Raw genomic sequence first — 24,256 nt, forward strand, 5'->3', positions numbered from 1 at the left:
ACAGAAATATATGTTCTTATCTCTTTTTTAAAAGCAATTACTGCATCGCAATGAAAAGTAAGGTACCTTTTGTACTCTAATGAATTTTTTTTTCTCGTAGGCACCAAGATTATAAATATTACTGAATTGCTTTTTTTTCTTATTTCTATTCGCAGACATCGAGACCACAGTGCTAAAATAGCATTGTCTTATATTCGTTCCATAAAACTCTATTTTGAGATAAGATAGACGAAACGGTTTCCTTTTCTCAAATTTAAAGTTGTGCTTGGTTATCACTTTTTTCTGGTCAATGGTTGAAATTTTTCCATTAATAAAAATAAAACCAGTAATTCTCATATTTTTGAATTGTTGCACATTTGGTTCACTCTAGCGAAACCTTCCTTGTTAATTATATAAAGTTGAGCTTACGAACTGATTACGAACTTTTTTTATAGATTTTTTGTTTAAGTATAGAATTGCCTCTGCTGGATTTGAAAACTTAGCTGCGTTTGATTGATTTTTTAAAAATGATTTTTAAAATATTGTTTAGGAATTAATTTAAAAAAAACAACGTTTTTGAATCTTTGCCATTATAAGTGTGATTTATGTTTCATTTAATTTTAATATTAGCGTGCAAGTATCAATATAATTTATATATTAAATTTAATTTCAGTTATTCGTGAAATAATACTATGTCGTGCTGATATTAGTAAATATTATGCAATAGATGCTAGTTTAAATTGGAGTTGTTTCAATATATTTAATGTGTTTTAATTAGAATTCAATTTTATCTTCCAGGTAATGTTTGAGATGAATAAAATTCGGACTGAAATCATGAGTATACCTTCTGATGCAACTCACAGTATACTTGAAAAACATTTACTACACGCGGCAACTGAGGCTAGAAGTAAGTATGTGAACCGTTAGGAAATATGTGCTACACAACAAAATACGGACATGATGTCCTGCACAGACTCAGTCAAACCGAGTCTGCAATTTAAAAGTAGTTTTGTTGTGATAAATGCTTCCGAGGGATCACCTTTCTATTTTTATTCTATTTGTGAATCAAAAAATTATTGCACGTACATAGCATATTTTATATGCTAAACATAGATTTAATTTCAACAGGGTGAAATTCAATATTAACCATTTCCATCCTTTAAAAAAGTTTCTCATAGGCCAGTTACAGGACTATCATTTACTTCTGTTGCTTTTATGCAAATTAGTATAGTTATACTGATTTAGTATTTTGTATACAGTCGGTATATAGTCAAAATACTAAATGTAATTTGTTAACGTTTTACTACATGTATGACAAATTATGTCACCTTTTCCTTTAGCACTTCTGTCTCCGGAAAAATAACATCTTACAATTTCTAAAACCGTTATTTAAACGTTATAAAATACATGTTTGCCCTTTCTAATGCTTTTTTAATGAAATAACGTATATTTGTTGGGTTTTTTTTTTCAGTTTTCATAATATGTGCTTACGGACTAGATGTACTGTACATTCTTTGCGCAGCCGACTCGGCAAATATGTTGAAAGGCGACCATGCATTTATAACTGTTGACTTTGCATATATGACTCAAACTAAACCTGAAGGGCGGCCGTGTAACCTGGACCACCTGTTAGAAGGTTTAATTATGTGAAATTTTTCTTTAAATCGTCCTATTTTTTTCTATCAGGCCGTAAGCAGATGGCAAAATAGCAGTAACAATTTCTTGTGACATCGTCTATACATGTCTGTAAATTCAATTTTTATGACGAATGTGCATGTTTTTTTTTAGAGCAAACAACCTTATTCAATTAATCAAAATACGCTACAGTGAATATTATTGGCAAACTGAGTCAAATTATCAAAATTAACGGCATATATTCTACGCGGCTCCTAATTTTTCATTTGTAGAATCATGATATTAGCATAAGTATATTTAAAATGTTTTGAAATTATTGTATAAAACATAAAGAAAATGAAATAATGTCTTTATATTCATTTAAAATAGAACATTTTTGTCGATAAACGTTGATAAAAAATAATTAGCAAGTTCAGATTTTATAGTATTATATACAAACATATCAATAATGGAGACTATTTCATCAACACAGAAACTGCTATTTCTGGAGTTTTAATATCGTGTTACTTTTAGGCATACTTGATGTGACTGTGCAACTTGATGAGGCATACAAAGGATATCAAGATTTTGTTCGGGAACTTATTGAGCGGATGGACGGGCAACGTGGAGCTGAGGTAAAAATGTTTCATACGTAAACGCTTTAAACGTCTAAAATGTACTTTATGTAGATTCTACCGTACCGGAGAAAGGTACAGTCTGCGTCCGTTGAACTTTGTCAAGAACTAGACTGTATCTTTCTAATTGTTATAAGTAAGCTGATCAGAAATGATTTACATGTGTATGCTTGCTTACTCAACGTCATCTCATGAATTATTGTTAATATGATTGCGATACTATGACGTCAAATTGACTTTAATTAGAAGTAACCTTGACCGTGCTCAGCTTAATAACTCGCAAAGTCCCCATTACTTTGATTATAAGAATTTATCAATCCATCTTAAAATGTTCTTTCTTGCCCATTAGGAATATCATTACCGTTAATTGTTTCTCCTCAAACAAATCGTTTTAGTCATTAAATCATTTGACATATCCTCGTGATAATGAGCAGTCATTGTACAAAGTTGTTCTTGGAGTAAAACATCTAGTGTTTAAGCTTTAATTATGGGCTGAGCTGTTTAGACATGATCAACTCCATGGTTGTAAGGCACAAAATACGACGATATAAATAAAAGCCTTCCACAAAATGTGAAAGTAGTCAATAAAGACTTGAAAACAATCACAGGTCTGACAAAGCTTTTTAGATGGACTGCACAACTACGCGCTACTCCTTAACTCTTCAAGTCTTTGTCGAAGTCCAGATAAACAGTTAAGATATCTTATTTTTTATCTTTAATGCAGACAGGTAAGCATTAACATTTTAGGGATTTTAAAAACTCTCAAAACATATTTCAGATTGGTATTCATTACGGAATGATATACGATGCAGTATACCTGTATGCTCTGGGTATGGACGCTGTTATAGGCCAGGGAGGAGATCCATCAGATGGCAAACTTGTCATAAGTCAACTTCTTCATCATTCATTCCAAGGTATAAAACTTCAAAATTAATTATTCAAATTTATAACAAAGTATTATTAATAACATATATAATTTGTTAAATGAAAAATGACATTTTTACTTATTTAAGTCACATTCTTTACCCGGAGTTTTCGACAATGTGAAGTTTTGAGCAGCAGGAACAGCCGATGGACAAAATTCAATTTATGCATTAGTAAATACATAATACAAGAGAACCATTTTCTAAATATCGACAAGCAAATAATAACATTAGGATGAATAACATTACAGGTCAATATGCCATTGAGAGATACAAAGATATTCTAAAGCCAGATGTACTTTTTCCAGCCGATCATTTTATTTTGCCTGTATGATTTAAATTTTGTCAAATGAATTTTCCAAACTAGCTCTGATAGGATCATTCGTCTTCTTGTGAAACTGTATAAATTAAGCAATCTGAAAGGTACTTTCAGAAGGAACTTCCTGTCATGACTCACTATAAAAACCGAAAGTAGTTTGTTGTTCCTTATTTATGTAGTTGAATGTTTTCGTGCCAATGTATCGTTTTTTTGCATTCAAATTTAGCCAGTTGCATTCCCACTATACCGATTCTAATTTGAGCCGCGTCAAGACAAAACCAACATAATGGGTTTGTGACCAGCATGGATCCAGACCATCCTGCGCATCCGCGCAGTCTGATCAGGATCCATGCTGTTCGCTATCAGTTTCTCTACTTGTTATAGGGTTTGTAAGCGAACAGCATGGATCATGATCAGACTGCGCGGATGCGCAGGCTGGTCTGGATCCATGCTGGTCGCAAACGCACCATGTTGGTTTTGTCATGACGAGGTTCGTTTCTATTTGCGGCGTAAATATTTTGTTCGTTTCGTTAACTGCAACTTTAACGATTCAATGTAGTGGGAATTGCAATAGCAGATGAATTATATTTTGTTGGCATGTTTGCAAATCAATTATTTGAATCATATTTGATCATAATAATATGTAGAGAAGCAAGGATTATTGCTAAGATTTGTGTTAATTTCAATCATTTATTGTTACGACAAATATATTACACTAGAAAATGGCTTGCACAAATTACAAACTTGTAAAAAATGGTTATTAAAGAGCCAGGTAGGCGTCAAAAATTTGCAATCACATCTGCTGCACATACCCTTGAGTATATCTGAAATGTTTCATTAGAAAATCAAACAGTTTCACATTACACTCAAAATGAAAGTTAATGCAACTGATATTTTCAAAATGATGCATTAAAAGATGTGAAATACGTGATCGCAAAACTTTACTAAAACTGCATGATTAAATGCAAATCATTCTGCAGAATCCCTTTGAAATAGATTGTAGACATTTTTTGTGTTTTTTTTCATAATAATTATATTATTTCTTTTGATGAAATTAAATGTCATGTCTTGGTATAAACATGCAAGTGATTTACAACTTTTTCACCATATAATCAGAGGTTCAACAATATTCAAATTCAAAAGGGCGTCGTAAAATTTTATCACATCATTAGTATTGGCTTTCGCCTTAAAAACAAACAGAATGAACTCAATCTTATTTTCATTTATGTGTATAAAATTTACTGGTCTAATCTCCAAATTCCTACTCTGTTTAAATAAAGGATGAGAATAGTTATATATAATTTAAATGGAGAGTAAATGCCTCAGGTTATGATAAATGTCATTACCTGTAAACTTAACAATTTATTTCTCCTCATTTGAACAATTTTCAAATTTCCATTAAAGTAACATTATGTCCATCCAAATATAAATAATATAAATAGTGACAGCACGGGTAAAAGTATAAATGAGTTTACATTTTGCAATAATTGTGTTAAATTTTATATTTTACTATACAGAAAATATCAACATTTCGTGTTGCCCACGTACATTAAAATATGGTTCAGGTTGTATAGGTATAACGTTCAATTTTTAAAAAGAGTGGGGCAGTTTTTTTATATTTTAGGCAGATTTATATTTTATCCTAAACATTTTCTAATACAAACTATTGGTCAGTCACAATTATAACAGGCAATCTTTTGAAAAATACAGTCGATTCAGCCCAATTTTACAATAACAAAATGAGCATAATGTCACTTTAAGAAAATATCTGGCAGTGTTGCTAATGATCGGCAATAACACTTGCGCAAAATGCATTGCAAAGCAATTAAAATATTTTTAAAAATCACTGCTAACAGTAGTGTCGATCTTAATGTGCTAAATAAATCCATGGGGAAATTTATTCCTGGAACAGCGCAGTCATAAAATGAAATTTAATGTGTCCTAAAATGATTAAATTTATATTAGAATATTGCACGTGTATTTATGTTCTATGTTTGGAAATATTTTTAAAAACTATTGTGGCACGATATGACGTGCAATAATATTTTATTGTTTCTGCATCAAACGAATGTTACCATGGTTATACTTTATGTCTATAATTATGAAGGTGATTATAGATAGAATAGTAATCTTTATTTACATCTCATCACTGCACAAACATTAAATACACAGCGTTTATACCATAGAGTAACAAAATTAACCAAACAGAAATTAATGACAATAAGCATACAACATTAAAACTGGGAAATCAAATTAAAAATAACTATAATGATGATTTTTTTCGGTTAAAAATAAAACTAATGTAAAGAATAAGCAGTAGTATTTCATACAGATTTAAAAGATATAAATGTATACAACAATAAGAAGTTATTTACACAATAAAAACCGGCGTATTTGTAAGATATTAAAACAGCTTTTGGTACACATACGAATCATGTCTTGGTTTGAAAAAGAAACAAATATTATTTAAAAAATATATGGTGAAGAAATACCGCCTTCTGTCATTGTAAAGAGAACAATATAGGATAACATGTAATTCATCTTCTATAACATTAGTATTACAAAAAGGACAAGTCCTGGCTTGCTCTGGTAAACCTGCAAATCTCAAAGTTTCAATCCGTATGGAAACAATGCCAATACGAAATTTACAAAAGGCAGATCTATGACTTGGTGGTAACACAAGTTTACAATATTTTTCTAATTCATACTCAGTTTTAAATTTACTATACACTCACTATAGATCACATCTTTGGAGATGAAAAATAAAAAAATACTGTAAAATAGTGGCGTTTTGTATTAATGACTGTAAGAATTAAATACAACAAACGTCATGAAACTGACTGTACATCAATATTAAAGGGACCTTATGCCCATACAAGGGCACATAGTGAGTGAACAGATGAAAGTCAAAATAATCTTACATTTTGCCATAATTCCTTTCTATAAACTTTAAATGAATTAAATATAACGTTTTTGGTAAAACGAAATTTCTGTAAAAATCCATGAGAATTTACCAAAATGTTCAATTCATAAAAAGAGTTGGACAGTCTGTTTATATATTATATATTTTATCCTTAATATTTTCCAAAATGACCTGTTGGTCAATCACCATTACAACAATCAATTATTTGAAATATATAGTCAATTCATTTCAACTTGACAATGAAAAAAAATGAACATTATGTCACTTTAAACATTTATAGCATTAAGTGTATCAATGTCTTCTGTGAAATACTGGACCTTTTTATGGTGTTGACTTGGAAATAAGCTGATAAGGCTTTCGAAATTTAAATCTGACAAGACCATGACATTGTCTATAGAAGACAAGATTGATTTCAAACATGTTCACTATTGTTTTATCAGGTATCACTGGGAAAATTCAGATTGATTCCAATGGAACTAGACGGACAAACTTCACATTACATAATATATTTTATGACACATATACAACCGTTGCCGAGGGCAATACAAGGTATGTTAAAACGTGTGATATTACATTTAATTAATGAAAGGTGTTTTGAATACACATTTTCAATTTGTTTGCGAATGTTTATAAAATCAAAATTTTACCATTTTTGTATTTAAATGTCGAATTCTTTAGCCGGTGCTAGGGAGCGTGGACAGTAACTTGCAATTTCCAGCATCGTCCATGAACAGGCTAAAAAACCGAGCCTGCAACATTTACAGTTTTGTCATTTTGATGTTTATTAAAGGGATTCCGTTTTTCTTTATTTTTATAATTAATGTACCATAAATATAAAATATTGAAAATAGTATGCAAAAAAATATTTTAATATTGTTTACATCTGACAAGATCAAAATAATCATTGTATTTTTCTATATAATATCATTTGCTTTATTTGCTTTATTTTATATAAACCAGACTGAATACACGTAATCATTTCCCAGAGATGTGTATATATCTTAATTATTTTTGACAAATAATAAATAAATAATCCTGGAATAATATCTATGTCTTTTCCCTCAGACCTCTTTAGTTGAAATCTATCCAACGTATTTCCAGACGGCTATTCGTCACAAAATGCCTGCCGTATGCAAATATGTTTGAATGACAACAACAATTTTCATGATAAATATAAAGTTGTATATTTTTTCAGTCTGGGGCTGTAATTTGAATTTTGCGTGAGTGACGCAAATAGATGTATCTTTATTAGCATTTTACAGAAGTTCTTTAAGTTAATTGGTGTCTGAAAAGTATTACACTTTAATCAATCACTTGATGTTTATATTCATAAAAGTTAAGGCCTTTGAATAGTCTTTATGATGGAATTTTCTTGTTTTGTTCCTATGAGGCCTGTATTCTAAAAAATACTTTCTTTTATCATGGTACTGTATTGGACATAGAAATGTTAATAGACAATAAAAGAATGAGATAATTGAATTGAAAATCAATCATCCTTTGCTTCGGATAATACATTTAATTCTTGATATAACGGTTGAATAAATTACACACGGGGCTTCCGTGGCCGATTAGTTAAGGTCGTTGACTTCAAACCTCTTGCCTCTCATCGCTGTGGATTCAGATCCCGACAGGGACTTTGGATTTTTTCATGTGAGGAAGCTATCCAGCTAGCTTACGGAACGTCGGTGGTTCTACTCTGGTGCCCGTTTGTGCCTGAAATAAGGCACGGAAGGGCATCTGAGGTCTTCCTCCACCAGTTAGGCTGGAACGTCGTCACATCACCTAGAATGTGTCGATGTGACGTAAAACCCAATCAAAGGGACTCCACTGAAGTTTAAAAGCCTAAAAACATAACATTTGAATTTTTTACATAAATGAGCTGCTGCACTTTTAACAGAATATATATATATATGTAGTTAAGAAATATACTTTGAAATAAATAGTAAATTGTATTTTTATGCTGTTCTTAGCCAAATTTGAGTGAAAAGCGTTTAAACGCTTTTCATTTTGGGTCATTTTTTACAATTTGAATAATAATTCTGGAAAAACGAAATGCGCGAATGATCTGCAATTTTGCACAAAGATTAGAGATCTAAACCTACATCAAATGGAACATTTATCTGCACAAAATATTTTCAGTCCCATCATGTCAAGACACCTCTGTGGAGTCCCTTTAAACTAACAAACAAACAAATGACACACACAAATAATGTTAATGGCATTGTTACCGTAGTTGTCGTTTCATAAAAACAAAACTAACCTATGAAGTTTTTTTCTGGGTTATGAATTATATAATTCAAATGCTGAATATTATTTTATAGCCTTGGTGGCCTGGAGTTTTTACAAGACGCCATTATACATTGGCCAGGCGGCGCAACAACTGCTCCTCTTGGCAGACCTGCGTGTGGATGGAACAGTGAATATTGTAACAAGACAGACGATTGTAAGATGATATTACGCTTCAATCTTGTAATATAAAAAAAATACATTTATATTTAAATGAATGTATTTGCCATATATGAATGCGGCCAAAGGCATTTCTCAAGCCGACTGCCAATAAATTATAGAACTAACAGTCATTTTAGAGGAAATTCTGGATAAAAATAACTAGGCATTGCGTCATTAAAATGAATTATGTCATATAATATAGTTCTAATAAGGAAAATTTACTATCCCTTATGATGTTACATTAAATAATTTATACCACGCATTCGTTTATGTTTATCATAATTACAGAAAAAACATGTTTGTAAAACAATAGTAAAACCACATACAAAAGGTTTAAGGCTATGAATTGCAAAATATACTATAAAATAATCATTATTTACTATAAAAATTCTTTAGCTGTATAGTTACTTTTTCATATTTTTGATATCATTTTTGAGCACTCCATATGACTAGAAAAAGAAATCAGAAGAAAGTTTCGTAACAAAATTAAAGTACTACTTTAGCAGTTTTAGCTGGTAAAGTGATGAGGCACGAGCCATCTGTTAGATACAAAAAAATGGCAAGCAGCCAAAAGCCATATTCCTTTAAAATTATTGCTGAGCATACCATTTATTACAAGAATGTCATATTTATCTTATATTTGTCTGTGCTCGATTATAATTAACTTAGGATCATATTTTTTGCAGACATTCCAGTGTTTGCTGCCGTTGGCATGCTTGTTTTGATCATTGTTTCAATAACCTCTGGTATGGCAATATTTCTGTATAGGTAAGTATTTACTGCGACTAGTTATATGGTTTAAAAAGACATGGGTATCTTTCATATAATCAAACGTTATTTGAAAGTAACAAGGGAATATTTAAAGCAGCACGCCCCAAGATTTATGATATTTTTTGGACAATGTTTACCAATTTATTTAGGGGAAACCTTTGTTATGTGTATAAACATTATGATTTCAGACAGCAAAACAAAACATAACATATAATTAACCGAAAAGGGCAATACAAGCCTATACTCCATCAGTAGATGTATGCTATCTTTTGTTTAAATCCAGTCATATATTCTAGTAAATATGTTAATTGCATCGTTAATTATGATTTTCATACATTTGTTAAACGACATATAAAAATATATTAATTTGAAGATCTTGTTTTAAGGAATGCGTTCACCCATTTTACGACGGGCAGCATTAAGTTAAACCAAGTTCCAGTTAAAAATTTGCTATTTCAATATTTCGACACAGAATAATTCAAAGTCTTTGCCGTATACGTAGACGAATCTTTTGTTTTTTATTTGTCTCTGCTGATATATATACAAATGTATATACTTAAACCACGATTTTAAGTACATGTAGATATATCACCACATAAAGTGTTTCTTTAGATATTGTAATCATGTTGAAATCAGTGTATTAGAATGGTTTATACTTAAACAGTTAGACAGAGAAAGTTCTATTAGAACATAAGAAAAGAACGGTTATTCTCGTATGTAATGCAAAATGAAGATAAATTTTGATAAAATGTAACTGTTCAAGTAATAGAATTTATAATAGAAAACAAAAACAATGTAATTAGAAAAGAGCAAGTCTAGACTACATTTCCGATGCATCATGACTAGAGCATTCTGAGTTGGTGTATTTTGATATACGTTATTCTTAAAGGCACATTATGTTATTTGCTATTCTTTTTAATTCTTTAATAATGTCAAACATGTGTTTAATAGTGTTATTAGAGTGTTAGAGTAATTATATTCAGGACACGTTCGATGTTTAACAACTGCAGAAAGTAGCACTGAACGTGCTATGATGTGTCGTAAAGTAAGCTAATGGTAAACAAAGTAGTATTTTGACTTCCATACAGAATACTAATTCACTAAAATCATACCGATTACTAACAGAGCTAAAGTTACAAAGATAGTCATTGTATATGGCAGATGACAAGTCCTTTGAAAACACTTACAAGATGCAAATAAAAATGTTTTGAGAAATAAAATTTGTATCATTTCTGAGGCATAATTGGGCTTTAAAATACAACATGGACTGTTCATTATTCAAAAATTGATCGGGATGTAAATGTTACCAAAAATAAAATCAATTGTAACCGATGTACAAAGTTGTGACGTAAAATTCAAACATATATAAAGTACAAGGCAACAAATTAGTTACATACCTTTTACGTGGGAGAGTACATTTTTAAAAACATCAAAAGCCAAGTACATTTGTTCCTTGCATAATTTACGATGTCTGTTACGTCAGTATATTGCCCGCGTTTTAGGACTTGTACGGAAATTCTTTGATTGTACGGAAATTCTTTGATCAAATGAATGTAAATTTTCATTAAGTATATAATGACAGGAAAAGAAAGTACCAAGAAAGGATGGAAAGCATGTCTTGGAAGATCTCATATGATGACATTGACTTTAAAATTGGTTCGTATGGAGGAAGCATTTACGGAAGTAGGGTAAGGGCACTCTTGTAACCTTTCATGTCTGTTGTCAAACAAATATCGTGATTTTTGTTAATAGTTTTGCTTTTTATATCTTTATTTTAAGTGAAATTTGTTAGCTCTTTGATCTTATTAGTATCGTACTTAGTTACTTATCTGTGTAGTAATCATATATTTAAGCAGGTTGACAATTTACAGACTTTTTTGATCATAGCGGGAAAAACCACTAATGCTCCCAATCAATGTTTAAGCAAATCCAATGTTTCTATGATACATTTGCTATATATAGTGCTTTTTAATTAGTATATGTGATGCTTAAAACAGATGTCTGCATTTTTGCTAATATAATTATGTTTGTTTTGACGGTTACTTTCAAAAGAACAATTAAATGTATGATTAAGGTGATGCTTTATCATACTTTATACTATTAACTATATTTATCACACACCCGTGCCGATTTTGCGACTCCGTAAATATGATATTGCACGGCCGTGCATATATTTTGACGTGACGTCATTATCGTTATACAAACGTAGTGTAAAGACGCGCTAAATGTTAGCGTTATACTATAGGCGCGTCAATGAAAAAAATGACTCTTATTTCACTTTAAACGGTCTTTATTTTGGGTATGTGATAAATAGAATATTAAATTTGTGTAAGTTCATTACTGAATTTATTGAACTCGTTGAATAAAATAATATTATGCTCGCCAGAGGCTCGCATAATATAATTTTATTCAACTCGTGCAATAAATTCATTATTGAACTTACATTCATTCAATATCCTCTATGAACAACATTGTTAAAATTGTTAAAAATTTTCTAACTCTCAAAACCCCTCCGTTTTCCTACCATTTTTATTTAAGCTGAATTAAAAAAATATCAAGTTTGTGTTTTCAATATATCCAGCTTTCTATGATATTGCTCTTCGTAGCACAATTGTTGCATGATAAAATACGGTTGTATGCCATTTTTATCGGGATGTAAGTCAAACCAACCTGCAATGGTCATATGACGTCTTTCAGCGTTACTAGTGGAGGGCGACTGCATGTCATTTGCATTATTTCATTATTTTAGCTACATGAGTATTACCACTGACTTTCTATGAGCTCGCTGGGTATGAAAGAACCTAAAGTTCTTGGCCGGGGAAAAACTCTTACATACATCCATTGCTTGCCATCGTGACAGCCATTACAAAACTGATAAATCTTTTGTATATATAAAGTCAACTGTTACTCTTTAATTTTTATGTTGTATCTACATTGTATTATGTGGCATGCAAATTTGGCTTTGAATTATAAAAAAATGATATATGTTTTAATTATTTTATATTTTTTATTTATTTCTCAGTTACATATAGGTGGAGCAGTATCAAAATTTCGGGAAAGCTCGCCTCCATGTATTACTCAGCGATTTGAATATCCTGTAAGAATTATTAATAACACTAGCACGAGAAATGAAATAAAAGATTCACATGTTTAGTTTGTTAAATAATTTATCAAAATGTATGTCATATATTTGACAATTTGTTCAACAAACACACTCTCTTTACTTTTTTGTTTTGCAGTTTCATTTATAATCTAGTATTATTTTAACGAAATGCAAATGTCCAAAATTTCAAACAAGCAAATCATTTGTTTTCTTTATTTTGTTGATTTTTTTTTAAATGTATTGTACAAGTATGTAATTGTCATTGTTTTAGTTAAATATATTAGTTTAATATTGTTTGTCATGTGCTGATGAAGTCATGTTACATCTCTGAATAAACTCTCAATGGAACTCCAGTAAAGCACGGAAAGTAAATACCTGCAAAGGATAATTAAGGTGTACATTCAGAATTATACTGAATATCGGCAGTTAGTGCAATTCTTAGCCTGATTTGATTGAAAAGCGTTGCAATGCTTAGAAATTGCTTGGAAAAACAGGATGTTTGAATGTTCTGAAAAGTTGCACGCAATTTTATGGTTCAGACCTACATCAAATGTGTTAAAACACTCATAAAAAATATATCCAGTCCCATCATGTCGAAAAACTTCAGTGGAGTCCCTATAACTTGTTAAAGCTATGTATGGACTTGCCCAGTTGACAATTTGTGACTGTACTTCATCATGTTCTGGGAGAAATAAGGATAAAAATTTAGACTGGCCTGGCCTGGCTTTATATATCGATGGCAAAGGCTAAACACTTTTGGTTCAAGCAAGAAAATGGTTAAAATGTGATCATTGAGATATCAAAATGTAATTTTTATAATAATTGTTATAATAATAAATACTTTAAAATTAATTCGAAACATTTTATCAGTAAAGATTAAAACGAAACCTTATCATGTCTTAGTTATTTAATTTATACGATGGAAATCTTGTTTAAATCAGTGTTGTCAGCTGTATGTAGTTTTGTGTTGTATTTGCTGTAAATAAACAGTTTGTGGTACATCTTACAAACAATTTATTTATAGAATATTATTAAAACTTATAGAATCATTAATTTTTTAAGAGAATGCAAGTATTGGTAACATGGCTCTTTAGCACCGCTTGTGAACTGTATCGTAACAAGTCCAGATAGTTGTTACATTATACATAACGGCGAAAAGAACTGGGTGTGAGGAGTTAAGATTATGACTTATAATGTTTAAGATGCCACATTTCAGTCATCTATAGAACTCGGAACGAATGTTTTACTTATGGTAACATATAGAAGATTTGTTAAATAAAATAGTTGGAAACGTTCAAGAAAGCCTTACACGACTAATCTGAAGATGGTTCAAGCTCGTTTTAATTTGCCTTGTGCATGGAGTCAGGACGCAAGCTACTATCCAAGCCCCATAGCACATTCTTATACAGAACTCAACATTAATTTTCTGAGGAAACATATCGCTTGAACTATCAAATAAGAAAAATATTTAATAATAGTACATACAACATTTATGTAAACTTTGCTTATAAATCATTAATTAATTTTCGTTATCTTTTAGGGAACCTTCTTGTCGAAGAGATCCAGATCTCAGGAAACAGTCAGTGGAAACCTTAGAAACTGCAGTGTAGATTCAAATATGTCAGGGGCTGCTCAATTATTTACCAAAATTGGCAGTTGTCGTGGCAAATTGCTCGCAATAAAATTTGTTAGCAAACCATACGTTGCTGTAACAAAAGCGCTCATTAAAGAAATAAACGAGGTAATAAAATATTTTAACTTATGCAAATGCCATGATGTATAATCATGAAGAAAATTTAGATAAGATTCAGCGAAATTTAAGTATAATTCTATATATACTTTTAAAACAAGGATAACAAAAGTACATCAGCACAGTCGTAATATTAGCAAATATGTGATATATATAAATTGCAATTAAACTAATAAGATATCGAGTCGATGTAAAATAAGATCTCATGTTTAATAAGAGGCACTATTAATATGTTTTATTTCTATCTCTTTTTTCAATTTCACTAAGATTGTATAACTATTTTAATCTTGACGACGTCAAAATGTTCATTCACGTGATTGTATTTTAAAATGTATTACTAATACATTTCAAAATTGTATTTTAACACATATTTAAAAAATTTGACCAAAGTAATATATCATTCTATAAGGTTGTGATTACATCAGTCAAAATGAAATTATGTTGTATTTTCAGATACGTAATTTAAGTCATAGGAATATAAACCCGATGATCGGGGCGTGTATTGACCCAATGAAAGCATGTGTGTTATCAATATATTGTCCTAAAGGGAGTCTACAAGATGTTCTAGAAAATGATAATATAAAGCTGGACCAAATATTCAAAGTATCATTCGCATCTGATATTGCAACGGTAAGTATAAGATAAACTGCTTGCTCAAATATTGCAACGGTAAGAATTAGATAAAATACTTGACTTTATATGTCTTTTTAAATTTCTAGTTTGGACATGTCAGCCTCTTATTACGACATACAATGTCCTGATATGGATTTCCCCCTCGTTATTAGCAGTTAGAAATCCTAATGAAATCTCCTACTACACATTTTTAAATTCTTATTGAGAGTAACGAAGTTCAAATAAGGGTTTCTAATTTCTCCTTTTCTCCTTATTAGTAGTCACAAAGTACTAATTAGGCCATGGTAACTTCTAAATAAGACGGCAGAGAAAGTGAAAGCGATAGAAATATCATATTCAGATGCTCGTTCATTGGTAACTGATTTCTAGGGTTTCATATTGTGACAACAGGGAACGTATTTTATGTTTAACTATGATACAAAAGGGAAGAAACATCAAAACACTCGACAGTCTGAAACCTAAAAAAAGGTTTATCGAGGATTCGAACATTCAAAGCGATTGCAATGCCATCCTACTTACAACTAGGCTATTGGGTAATGGTAATTAAAAAAATATTATGTTCTTTGATTTCAGGGTATGAATTATTTACATTCAACTAGTGTTAGAAGTCACGGTCATCTTAAATCATCTAATGTATTTATTGACCAACACTGGACATGTAAGGTTGGTGATATAAGTATGCCTGTGTTTAGAGAGGGAGAAAGAACCACTTCAGATTCTGCCATCAGACAATGTTATCGTAAGTACAATAGTTATAACAATAAAAGTTTCTGTGTAAGTACTTTAAATTAATACGAGTATGTCATGTACATTTGTCTAACATGTATTTATTTATATTAATAATAATAATATTATTATTATTATTATTAATAATAATTATTATTATAATGATAATAATAATAATTTATTTATTAATTTATATCAATTTAAGTATTCATGTATTTTATTTTTATTTATTTATCCTATTTCGAGTGAATCACTAGTTATTATTGCCAAGGGAGATAACTAGATTCAATTTGATATTTACCTCCCTTTAATTATAAAAAAAAGTCATGATTCATATTTCCTGGGACCAAATGTGTTGTTAGATATTTTTTATTTCTTTTTAAATGTTTTTGTTTTGAGTCAAATTTCAAGAACAAGTTCAGTGAATCAAAAATCAAATCAATGTCAAATTAGTGACACTATTTTGACATTCGTTTGTCATAATATGACATGAGAAATCGAATTTACGTTACCTCAGATTTATTAATATATCTCTCTCCATTTTCCCCGATTTTATTTTGACTCAAAACACGATTATATCCGGTGTACGGTCATATACCGTGATCAGGAAATCTTTAAAAAGTTATGAAAGAAAATACTACTTAGACTAGCTTTTTTGGTATAACCAACGTTTCTTCATTATTACAAAATGCCGAGTAGTAAAGATACTGTGGTATAGCAAAACGGTTATAAATGAATCCGACATGCTTTTAGCTCTTTATAAGGTTTGGAAGTATATGTTGCCGAAGTTCTCTTACAAAATGAAGAAGTTTCATGAGGTAAAATATGTTCAGACTAAACGTTAAGATAAGTTCCGAATTATTGGTAGACTATATCTGTATCAAATACAGTAGGCTTTAACTCAATACAGGAATGGAGCAGTACCTCTAGACGCTTGCAAAAATCAAGATCATAAAAAAGACAAATATCGTTTCTTTTCGCCGATTTTTACATTTTTCTTCATTCATTATCATACATAAATCGCTGTGAAAAGATGAATTAGACCTTTTAAAGTTCATTCCGTTAGGAAAAAAGGGCAAGGTTTTTAACATTTTATCATTCAAGCGCCTATTCCGGAATATACCGGAATACGCTGTATTTAGTGTGGTCCTCCAATCCTTTTTTTCAGACTCACTCAATTAACAACATGCTGTATCATTGTTTGAAATAAACTGTTTAAATTTAAACTAATCATTGGGTTGCATGTGTTATTTTAGAGCAATTATGGACAGCACCAGAAATATTACGAGATTCAGGTAGCATTGCACGAGGGACACAGAAAGGGGATGTTTATTCATATGGTATAATTCTACAGGAGATAATGTTACGGACGGGCCCTTATAGCTATAACAACATGGACCCTGAAGGTACGCACCTGTTGCTTCTGAAATGCCGAAATTAGCTAACATAGGGTTATAAAAACTTTCTTTTTGTAGCTTTTGTACACCTATATTGGCAGTAAACATAATGTTTAGAAAAAATGACCATGTTACACAAACGATTGAACTTTTTTTACATTTTGAACAACAACTTCTCAACAGTGATCTGCACTTATTACTTCCGTATAAATATGCAAGACTAAAACAGCGTTTATGTAAAGATTTGCATATTATTCAGCCTTTCCGTACACATATTTAAGACTAAAAAGACATTTATTTTAAGGTTTGCATATTACTCAGACGTTCCGTAAAAATGCAAGACTAAAAAGGCATTATTTAAAGATTTACACATTATTCAGATATTTCGCACAGATATTTGAATATTATTCACACAACTAAATATCGCACAATATTGATATAGTATCTATGCTAATAATGTGATCATTGAATCATACACATTTCATGCTTCTCATTTATTTAAACAGCATGTTCCAAGTTAATTCTGCTTCTTGCTATTTTTTCCGCTTTGTTAGTTTTTGTCTTATTCAGTCCTCGCATATCGTACAAAATTTTATCAAACATGTAATCTTAATCAAAATGATCAGGTAAACTTGTCAGTAGTATAACAAAACATCTATCAGAGTGTGTAAGTGGCATCGTATATCATTAACCATTACCACGCAAAATGGACTTACTTTATTTCTATCTGGACAAAACCATTTATCATTTTTAGGGAGAATTTCAAAATATGTACGGATCGAATAGCAAACAGTGCAAACACTGATCAGACAGGATAAGATGTGCTTGCTGATCTCGGTCTTAGCTGGTCGCAAGTGTAGAATAGTGTTGCCCTTAGCAGTCTTAGGGGTTCATAGACAAATTAAAACATATTGTGATTTTTACCCGTAAAATGCTCACATGGTAATTCAACAATGTTATTCAAATTTCTTGCAGATATTATAACAAGAATTATTGAAAAAGAAACGCCACCTTTTAGACCTATTGTCCCTCCAGTAGAGAGTATCTCAGAAATTGATGACGTCATGAGAATGGCCTGGGAGGAAGTGCCTTTATTTCGCCCGACGTTTTCAACTATTTTAGAATCGCTCAAAAAATTCAACAACGGAAGGTATACATTTTAGTTTTACATAATTGTTTTTTTTTTCTTTTTAAAACTAGATCATTACATTGGAATAATATGCTTATTGTCAAATTAATATTAAAAAGAAATTGCTTTGGTGACACTTTTATATTATTGCTCAGATTGGAGCAAATATTTGTATCTATTGTAAAAGAAGGAAACGAATGGTTATTGACAAAACAAACGGCTTAAGCTAAAGAAAATCCCGCATATTGAATATAAAACAAGTTCAGGCATTTTGTATTCAATTACTAAATAGTTATATCTATGTCATGTGACATCTTGGTTACAAGCTTTGCTGAAAATAATGATTACTGTACTAAATGTTTACTTGTTAGGACAACAAATTTAGTTGATCAAATGGTACATATGATGGAGAAGTATGCAGACCATCTTGAAGAACTGGTTCATGAACGGACGGAACTACTCGAACTTGAACAAAAACGGACAGAAGATCTGTTATGCAGAATGTTACCTCGGTATTGTTACCTTCTGAATTCATTTACTTTGTTTGATTGATAATTTTATTATTATTATTATTATTATTATTATTATTATTATTATTATTATTATTATTATTATTATTATTATTACTATTATTATTATTATTAAATAAGTCAAAGGTATTTATCATGGTACTGTATAGTAGAAAAACAACCCCAGTCATTCAAAATGAAGATTAGAATCTGCGGTTATACAAATTGTTTGATACACCTCCTTAACTTTAATTTTAGCATTCTTGACCTTTACCCTTCTGCAACCAGAAATGATTCATTTACCGTTTAGCCAGACCAGGTTAACCAAATTAATTGATAATGGATCGTTCTGAAAAAGAACACTGGACCGGTCCGTTTAAGAATTTAGTCGTGTTGTGAGGTAACTGGCCAATCAATTCGTACATGGAATTTACGAGCAGAACTATCTTGTCTGTCTTCTTTTTTATTAGTTTGTGTTTGTATGCTTAAAGTATATACCTTTTAAAGCATGATTTATTCATTCTCAGATCCATAGCAAATGATTTAAAAGTGGGAAAAATAATAGCACCAGAATGGTACGAAAGCGTGACAGTGTTTTTCTCTGATATTGTCGGCTTCACGGCTCTTTCATCACAAAGTACACCCATGGAGGTAAAAACGCAGACGACAAATAGCAGACGACATTTGTCTGCTGTTTCACAAAGTTTCAGTTTATTCTATGTCGTCATTTTCATATCATTTTCTCAAATTATGGCATTCTGCAATTTACGCAAAGTTAGAAGAAAACTGTTTGTTACAATATTTCTAATTTTCTTATTATTGAAATAGTTGCTATAGTTACATGATGACTTTGCAGTTTAATAAAAGATACTTCATATCACGTGATTTAATTGCATTCGAGATGTAATGACGTGTATTCGATATGAACATTTTTATTGCAATTTTATGAGAGAAAAATCCATATAAGATCAAACGAAATTTAACATTTACAATCTTAAATAAATATTGCCATTTGGAAACGATGAACATTTAATAAACATTTTATCAGGTGATGTTAATTACCTACACCTGACATAATTTATACATTTTATGCTTTTTATATTCTATTTCAGGTTGTCAATTTTCTAAATGATTTGTATACTTGTTTTGATACGGTCATAGAAGACTTTGATGTTTACAAGGTAGCTATATCTTTTAACGAGTTATACAGAAACATTAATTTTCTTATTGGTTGTTAAGAAAGCAAGAATTTTTAGAATTGCATCCTTGCAATAATATATCCATAGATTCTCTTACACTGGTACTAGTGTCCGTCTCACTTTTAATATCAGTTTGTATCTGTTTTTGTTTGGTTGGGTTTTAGGTCACACCAACTAGGTATATGTCATATGGTGACTTTCCAACATTACAGGTGAAAGAAGACCTCGAGTTTCCTTTGTGCATTATTTCAGGCACAAACGGGTACTTAAGTAAAACCACCGACATTCCATTAGCTAGTTAGCTTTCTCTTATGAAGAATCCGATGACGCTTACGCGACTCGAACCTATAGGCAAATGGTTTGAAGTCAACGACCTTAACCACTCGGCTATGGACGTCCCTTAATATGTTAAAACTCAAACTTTAATATCCTTCTAAATAAATAAATAAATGACACATTTAGATACGTTACAAAATATTGCAAAAAAACTAAGCAATAGATTGTCGCGGAAACCGGTTAGTTTGAAAACATCTTTGTAAAATTATATAATAACACATCTGATATCATTCTAGTCAACCATGATTATTTGCATAGAATAAGTACTTCTAAAAGAAATGAGATTAAGACTATTCCGTCGCCTTTGAACAAAATGGTGTCATAACTATATCAAAGCACTTTTATTTCTGAAACTATAATTATTTGAATTTATCTTTATTTTGATCAGGTAGAGACTATTGGTGATGCATACATGGTAGTTAGTGGTCTTCCAGAAAGAAACGGTAATAAGCATGCAGGTGAAATAGCAACAATGGCTTTAGATTTACTAAGCTCCGTAACAACGTTCAAGATCCGACATCGACCGAATCAGCAACTTCAAATGCGCATTGGCATGCATAGTGGTAAATTGTCCCTGACACGGCTTTGTTTTGAGTTTCATATTGTAATAAACAAATTATGTTTGTAGAGTATGCATTATGAATCATAATAACTGTTTCATGAAGAAATATAGAAAATAGTTTGAAAGTGCATACACATTAAACGTGCTTTTATAATTAAATTAATTAAAACAGATTGTATTAAAGAGTAAACTACTGATTATTTTATATATTTTAGCTTATACAAATATATTTGAAAGTCAATGGACTTCGGCAACAATTTGTATTTTACATAATGCTTATACATGTACAGGCAAATTGTTTCTTTTAAAACCAAAAAAAAAAAAAAAAGAAATGGACGAAGTTCTTAAAACTTGAGACATGAGTTGAAGAAATCCGGCCTTTACTCTGTCCGACAAAGCATGCTTAATTGCAATCAAAGTTTCCACCCTAATATTCTGGTCAAATATTTCATAACGATGTTTTGTTTTAATTCTGAATTAAAACAAAACATCGTTTTGAATTATTTGATCAGAATAATAAGGTGAACACTTTGATTGCAATAAAGCATGTTTTGTTGAATAGAGTAATTTTTAAATGTGTTACTTTATATACTGATATTTTATATTCAGGGCCAGTTTGTGCAGGGGTTGTTGGCTTAAAAATGCCACGGTATTGTCTTTTTGGTGACACGGTAAATTATGCTTCAAGAATGGAATCTACCGGGCTAGGTATGGTATTGCCAAATGTTTTTTGGCGTATGAAACATCTCATAAATTATTTGATATATAATGTTTACAAATATTAAGCAATTGATAGATAACATATGGTTAAGGACCCTGTGGTAATTTTAAATGTTTTATATAAAAAGAAAGTAGAAAATAGCAACAAAAATGCATTGCTTTTATTTCTAGAAGTGTTCACTGTTTTGTATATTAAAATGCTATTGTACTTTATTCAAATGCTATTCGTTAATTTATACATTTATAAATTTATGCATAACTGTAAACGCTAAATAATCTGTTAATACTAAATAATCATGTGAATTAGAAATCGAGAATAAATATGAGGTTTTCAAAGTCTAATTTGATTTGTTTTTTAAGCATTACGAATCCATGTAAGTCCTGAGTGCAAGGCCTTATTGGAAGAGCTGGACGGGTTCCATTTTGAATGCCGCGGATTAGTTGATATGAAGGTTAGATATTTATTCAATTGTCGTCTGGTCATACAACACGAAAACAACAAAACTTATCAAATGAAAACACTTAAAAAAGCTATTTAAATATGTAAGTGATTGATATGGATTCGATTATTTTCATTGATTAATAAAATGTTTTCAAATGTGTAAAGGAGAGATATGCAACCAACTTATACTTAAATGACAATTTTTTATGGTGGCTGATTTGGGCGAAAACACGAATGTTACAAATCAGCAACCATACATATTACAAGAATTGTTTAAATGAATATCTTTTATTGAATGCATGATATTAGTCTGTCGTAAAAACAACATTTTGTTTCTGTGTTCTTCAGGGAAAAGGACAGATCAAAACATATTTTCTGTTGGGAAGACAGGGATTTAGCAAACCTCTTCCAGACTTGAAACTCGCTATAAATGTTGAAAAACACCAGTTTAAACTTATAGATCCTAAACCACGTACAGAAATATCTATCCCGAATGGAATAAAGAAATTTTGAAACTGTGAATAAAATTTCGCTATGGTCCGAGACACTATAGTGGTGTGCGTCGACTTTTACCACATTCAGATATAAAAAACCAATTCCAAATAGACACCCAGAACGGTTGTCACGGGTGAGGTGCATGGAATAAACAGATACATTTCAAAACCATCATTTGTCTACAAATATTAAATGTAACAAGAGCATATTTGTAGCAGGAAAAACAAACTCTTATATCGGCTTATATGACCGTGTAAAGGTTGTTTTGTATGCGTAACAATGTCTGCCGACTAGTGGTTCCTTTTTGTTTTTTTTATGAAAAAATGAGTAATTTGTAACCGTTACATTCAAACTTTTTGAATGTGTATTTATAGATAACAATATTCGAATCACTTTTATCTTTTGGGTCTGAGAGTTGCCAGTAAAAAAGTAAGGATTTACAATACAAAAATTTCTTACTGCTTCTAAATTAATCGTTCTTCATTTAACATATAATCTCTTAAAGCAGATACAACATCAGTGGAAAATTTTCCAAAAATAGAAACAAGAATAACAATCAATTTATCTATCATAATTGAGCCGCGTCACGACAAAACCATCATAGTGCGTTTGCGACCAGCATGGATCCAGACCAGCGTGCGCATCCGCGCAGTCTGATCAGGCTCCATGCTGTTCGCTTACAACCCCTATAGCAAGTAGAGAAACTGATAGCGAACAGCATGGATCCTGATCAGACTGCGCGGACGCGCAGGCTGGTCTGGATCCATGCTGGTCGCAAACGCACTATGATGGTTTTTGTCGTGTCGCGGCTCATATATTTATTGAAAGAATCAGCCAGTGTGATTCTTGAATTTCCAGCCTGTTCTTTTGGATAGCATATGGTACTTATTCCTTAAATGTTAAAGTGACATAATTATTTCTACATAACTATATTAAGTATTGGAAGGAATGCTTTGGAAAGTCACATTTCAGCGGAGTTTATTTATGCAGTTGAAATATGCTATGAAAAATCACAATAATTATTTTTAGCATCATTATCAATGACTTACATGAACACATCTGCGGATGTTTCAAAATTCAAAATTGTACCAGTTCATGTTAAATGTTGAATTCTGCTTAAGCCGGTGCTAGGGGGCATGGACAGTAGTTTGCACTTGACAGTACCGTCCATGAACAGGCTCAATCAAACTGAGCCTGTAACATTTTCAATTTTGCCGTGTTGGGCTTTCTTTAGGGATTCTTATTTTCTTTATTTAAATGTGGATTAAACTGCAGTGGGTACATTTTCAATTAGTTTTTCAAATATAAATAAAAACAGTAGAACTGTATTGATAAAATAGTGCCTGAAAACAAGTGTTGATTAGGTTCAAGGTGATTAAGTATGAATGATGAATAATAATATTCTGTTCAAGAACAATTTGAGCCGCGTCACGACAAAACCAACATAATTGGTTTGCGAGCAGCATGGATCCAGACCAGCCTGCGCATCCGCGCAGTCTGATCAGGATCTATGCTGTTCGCTTACCAACCCTTTTACAAGTACAGAAACTAATAGCGAACAGCATGGATCCTGATCAGACTGCGCGCAGTCTGATCAGGATCCATGCTGTTCGCTTACCAACCCTATTACAAGTACAGAAACT

At 31.1% G+C, this 24,256-nt stretch overlaps 1 protein-coding gene across 2 annotated transcripts; it reads left to right on the forward strand.

The window, feature by feature from the left end:
* The first annotated feature begins 777 nt into the window (after positions 1-777).
* On the forward strand, positions 778-23,046 carry LOC132753918 (atrial natriuretic peptide receptor 1-like). Of its 2 annotated transcripts, XM_060744469.1 has the most exons (21): positions 778-886; positions 1,451-1,615; positions 2,128-2,228; positions 3,007-3,142; positions 6,834-6,942; positions 8,715-8,836; positions 9,528-9,609; positions 11,195-11,300; positions 12,635-12,709; positions 14,256-14,456; positions 14,919-15,095; positions 15,672-15,837; positions 17,081-17,230; positions 18,197-18,371; positions 18,722-18,862; positions 19,387-19,510; positions 19,972-20,040; positions 20,783-20,957; positions 21,566-21,664; positions 22,037-22,128; positions 22,467-23,046. In XM_060744469.1, the coding sequence occupies exons 1-21, from the start codon at positions 781-783 to the stop codon at positions 22,629-22,631; spliced, it is 2,736 nt and encodes a 911-aa protein (XP_060600452.1). In that variant the 5' UTR covers positions 778-780; the 3' UTR covers positions 22,632-23,046. The 2 variants fall into 2 exon arrangements, with proteins under 2 accessions (XP_060600452.1, XP_060600453.1); XM_060744470.1 differs by lacking the exon at positions 12,635-12,709.
* Positions 23,047-24,256: the final 1,210 nt, after the last annotated feature.

The sequence above is a fragment of the Ruditapes philippinarum genome, unplaced genomic scaffold (genome assembly GCF_026571515.1).
Source record: "Ruditapes philippinarum isolate M1 unplaced genomic scaffold, ASM2657151v2 ctg4873_1_1_1_1, whole genome shotgun sequence".
Lineage (NCBI taxonomy): Eukaryota > Metazoa > Mollusca > Bivalvia > Venerida > Veneridae > Ruditapes > Ruditapes philippinarum.

Excerpts from the sequence above, each read along its gene's own strand:
- LOC132753918 (XM_060744469.1), top strand. The coding sequence starts at position 781 with ATGTTTGAGATGAATAAAATTCGGACTGAAATCATGAGTATACCTTCT. Across the intron at positions 9,610-11,194 it reads ATGGCAATATTTCTGTATAG|GAAAAGAAAGTACCAAGAAA; the intron begins GTAAGTATTTAC and ends ATATAATGACAG. Across the intron at positions 18,863-19,386 it reads TTATGCAGAATGTTACCTCG|ATCCATAGCAAATGATTTAA; the intron begins GTATTGTTACCT and ends ATTCATTCTCAG.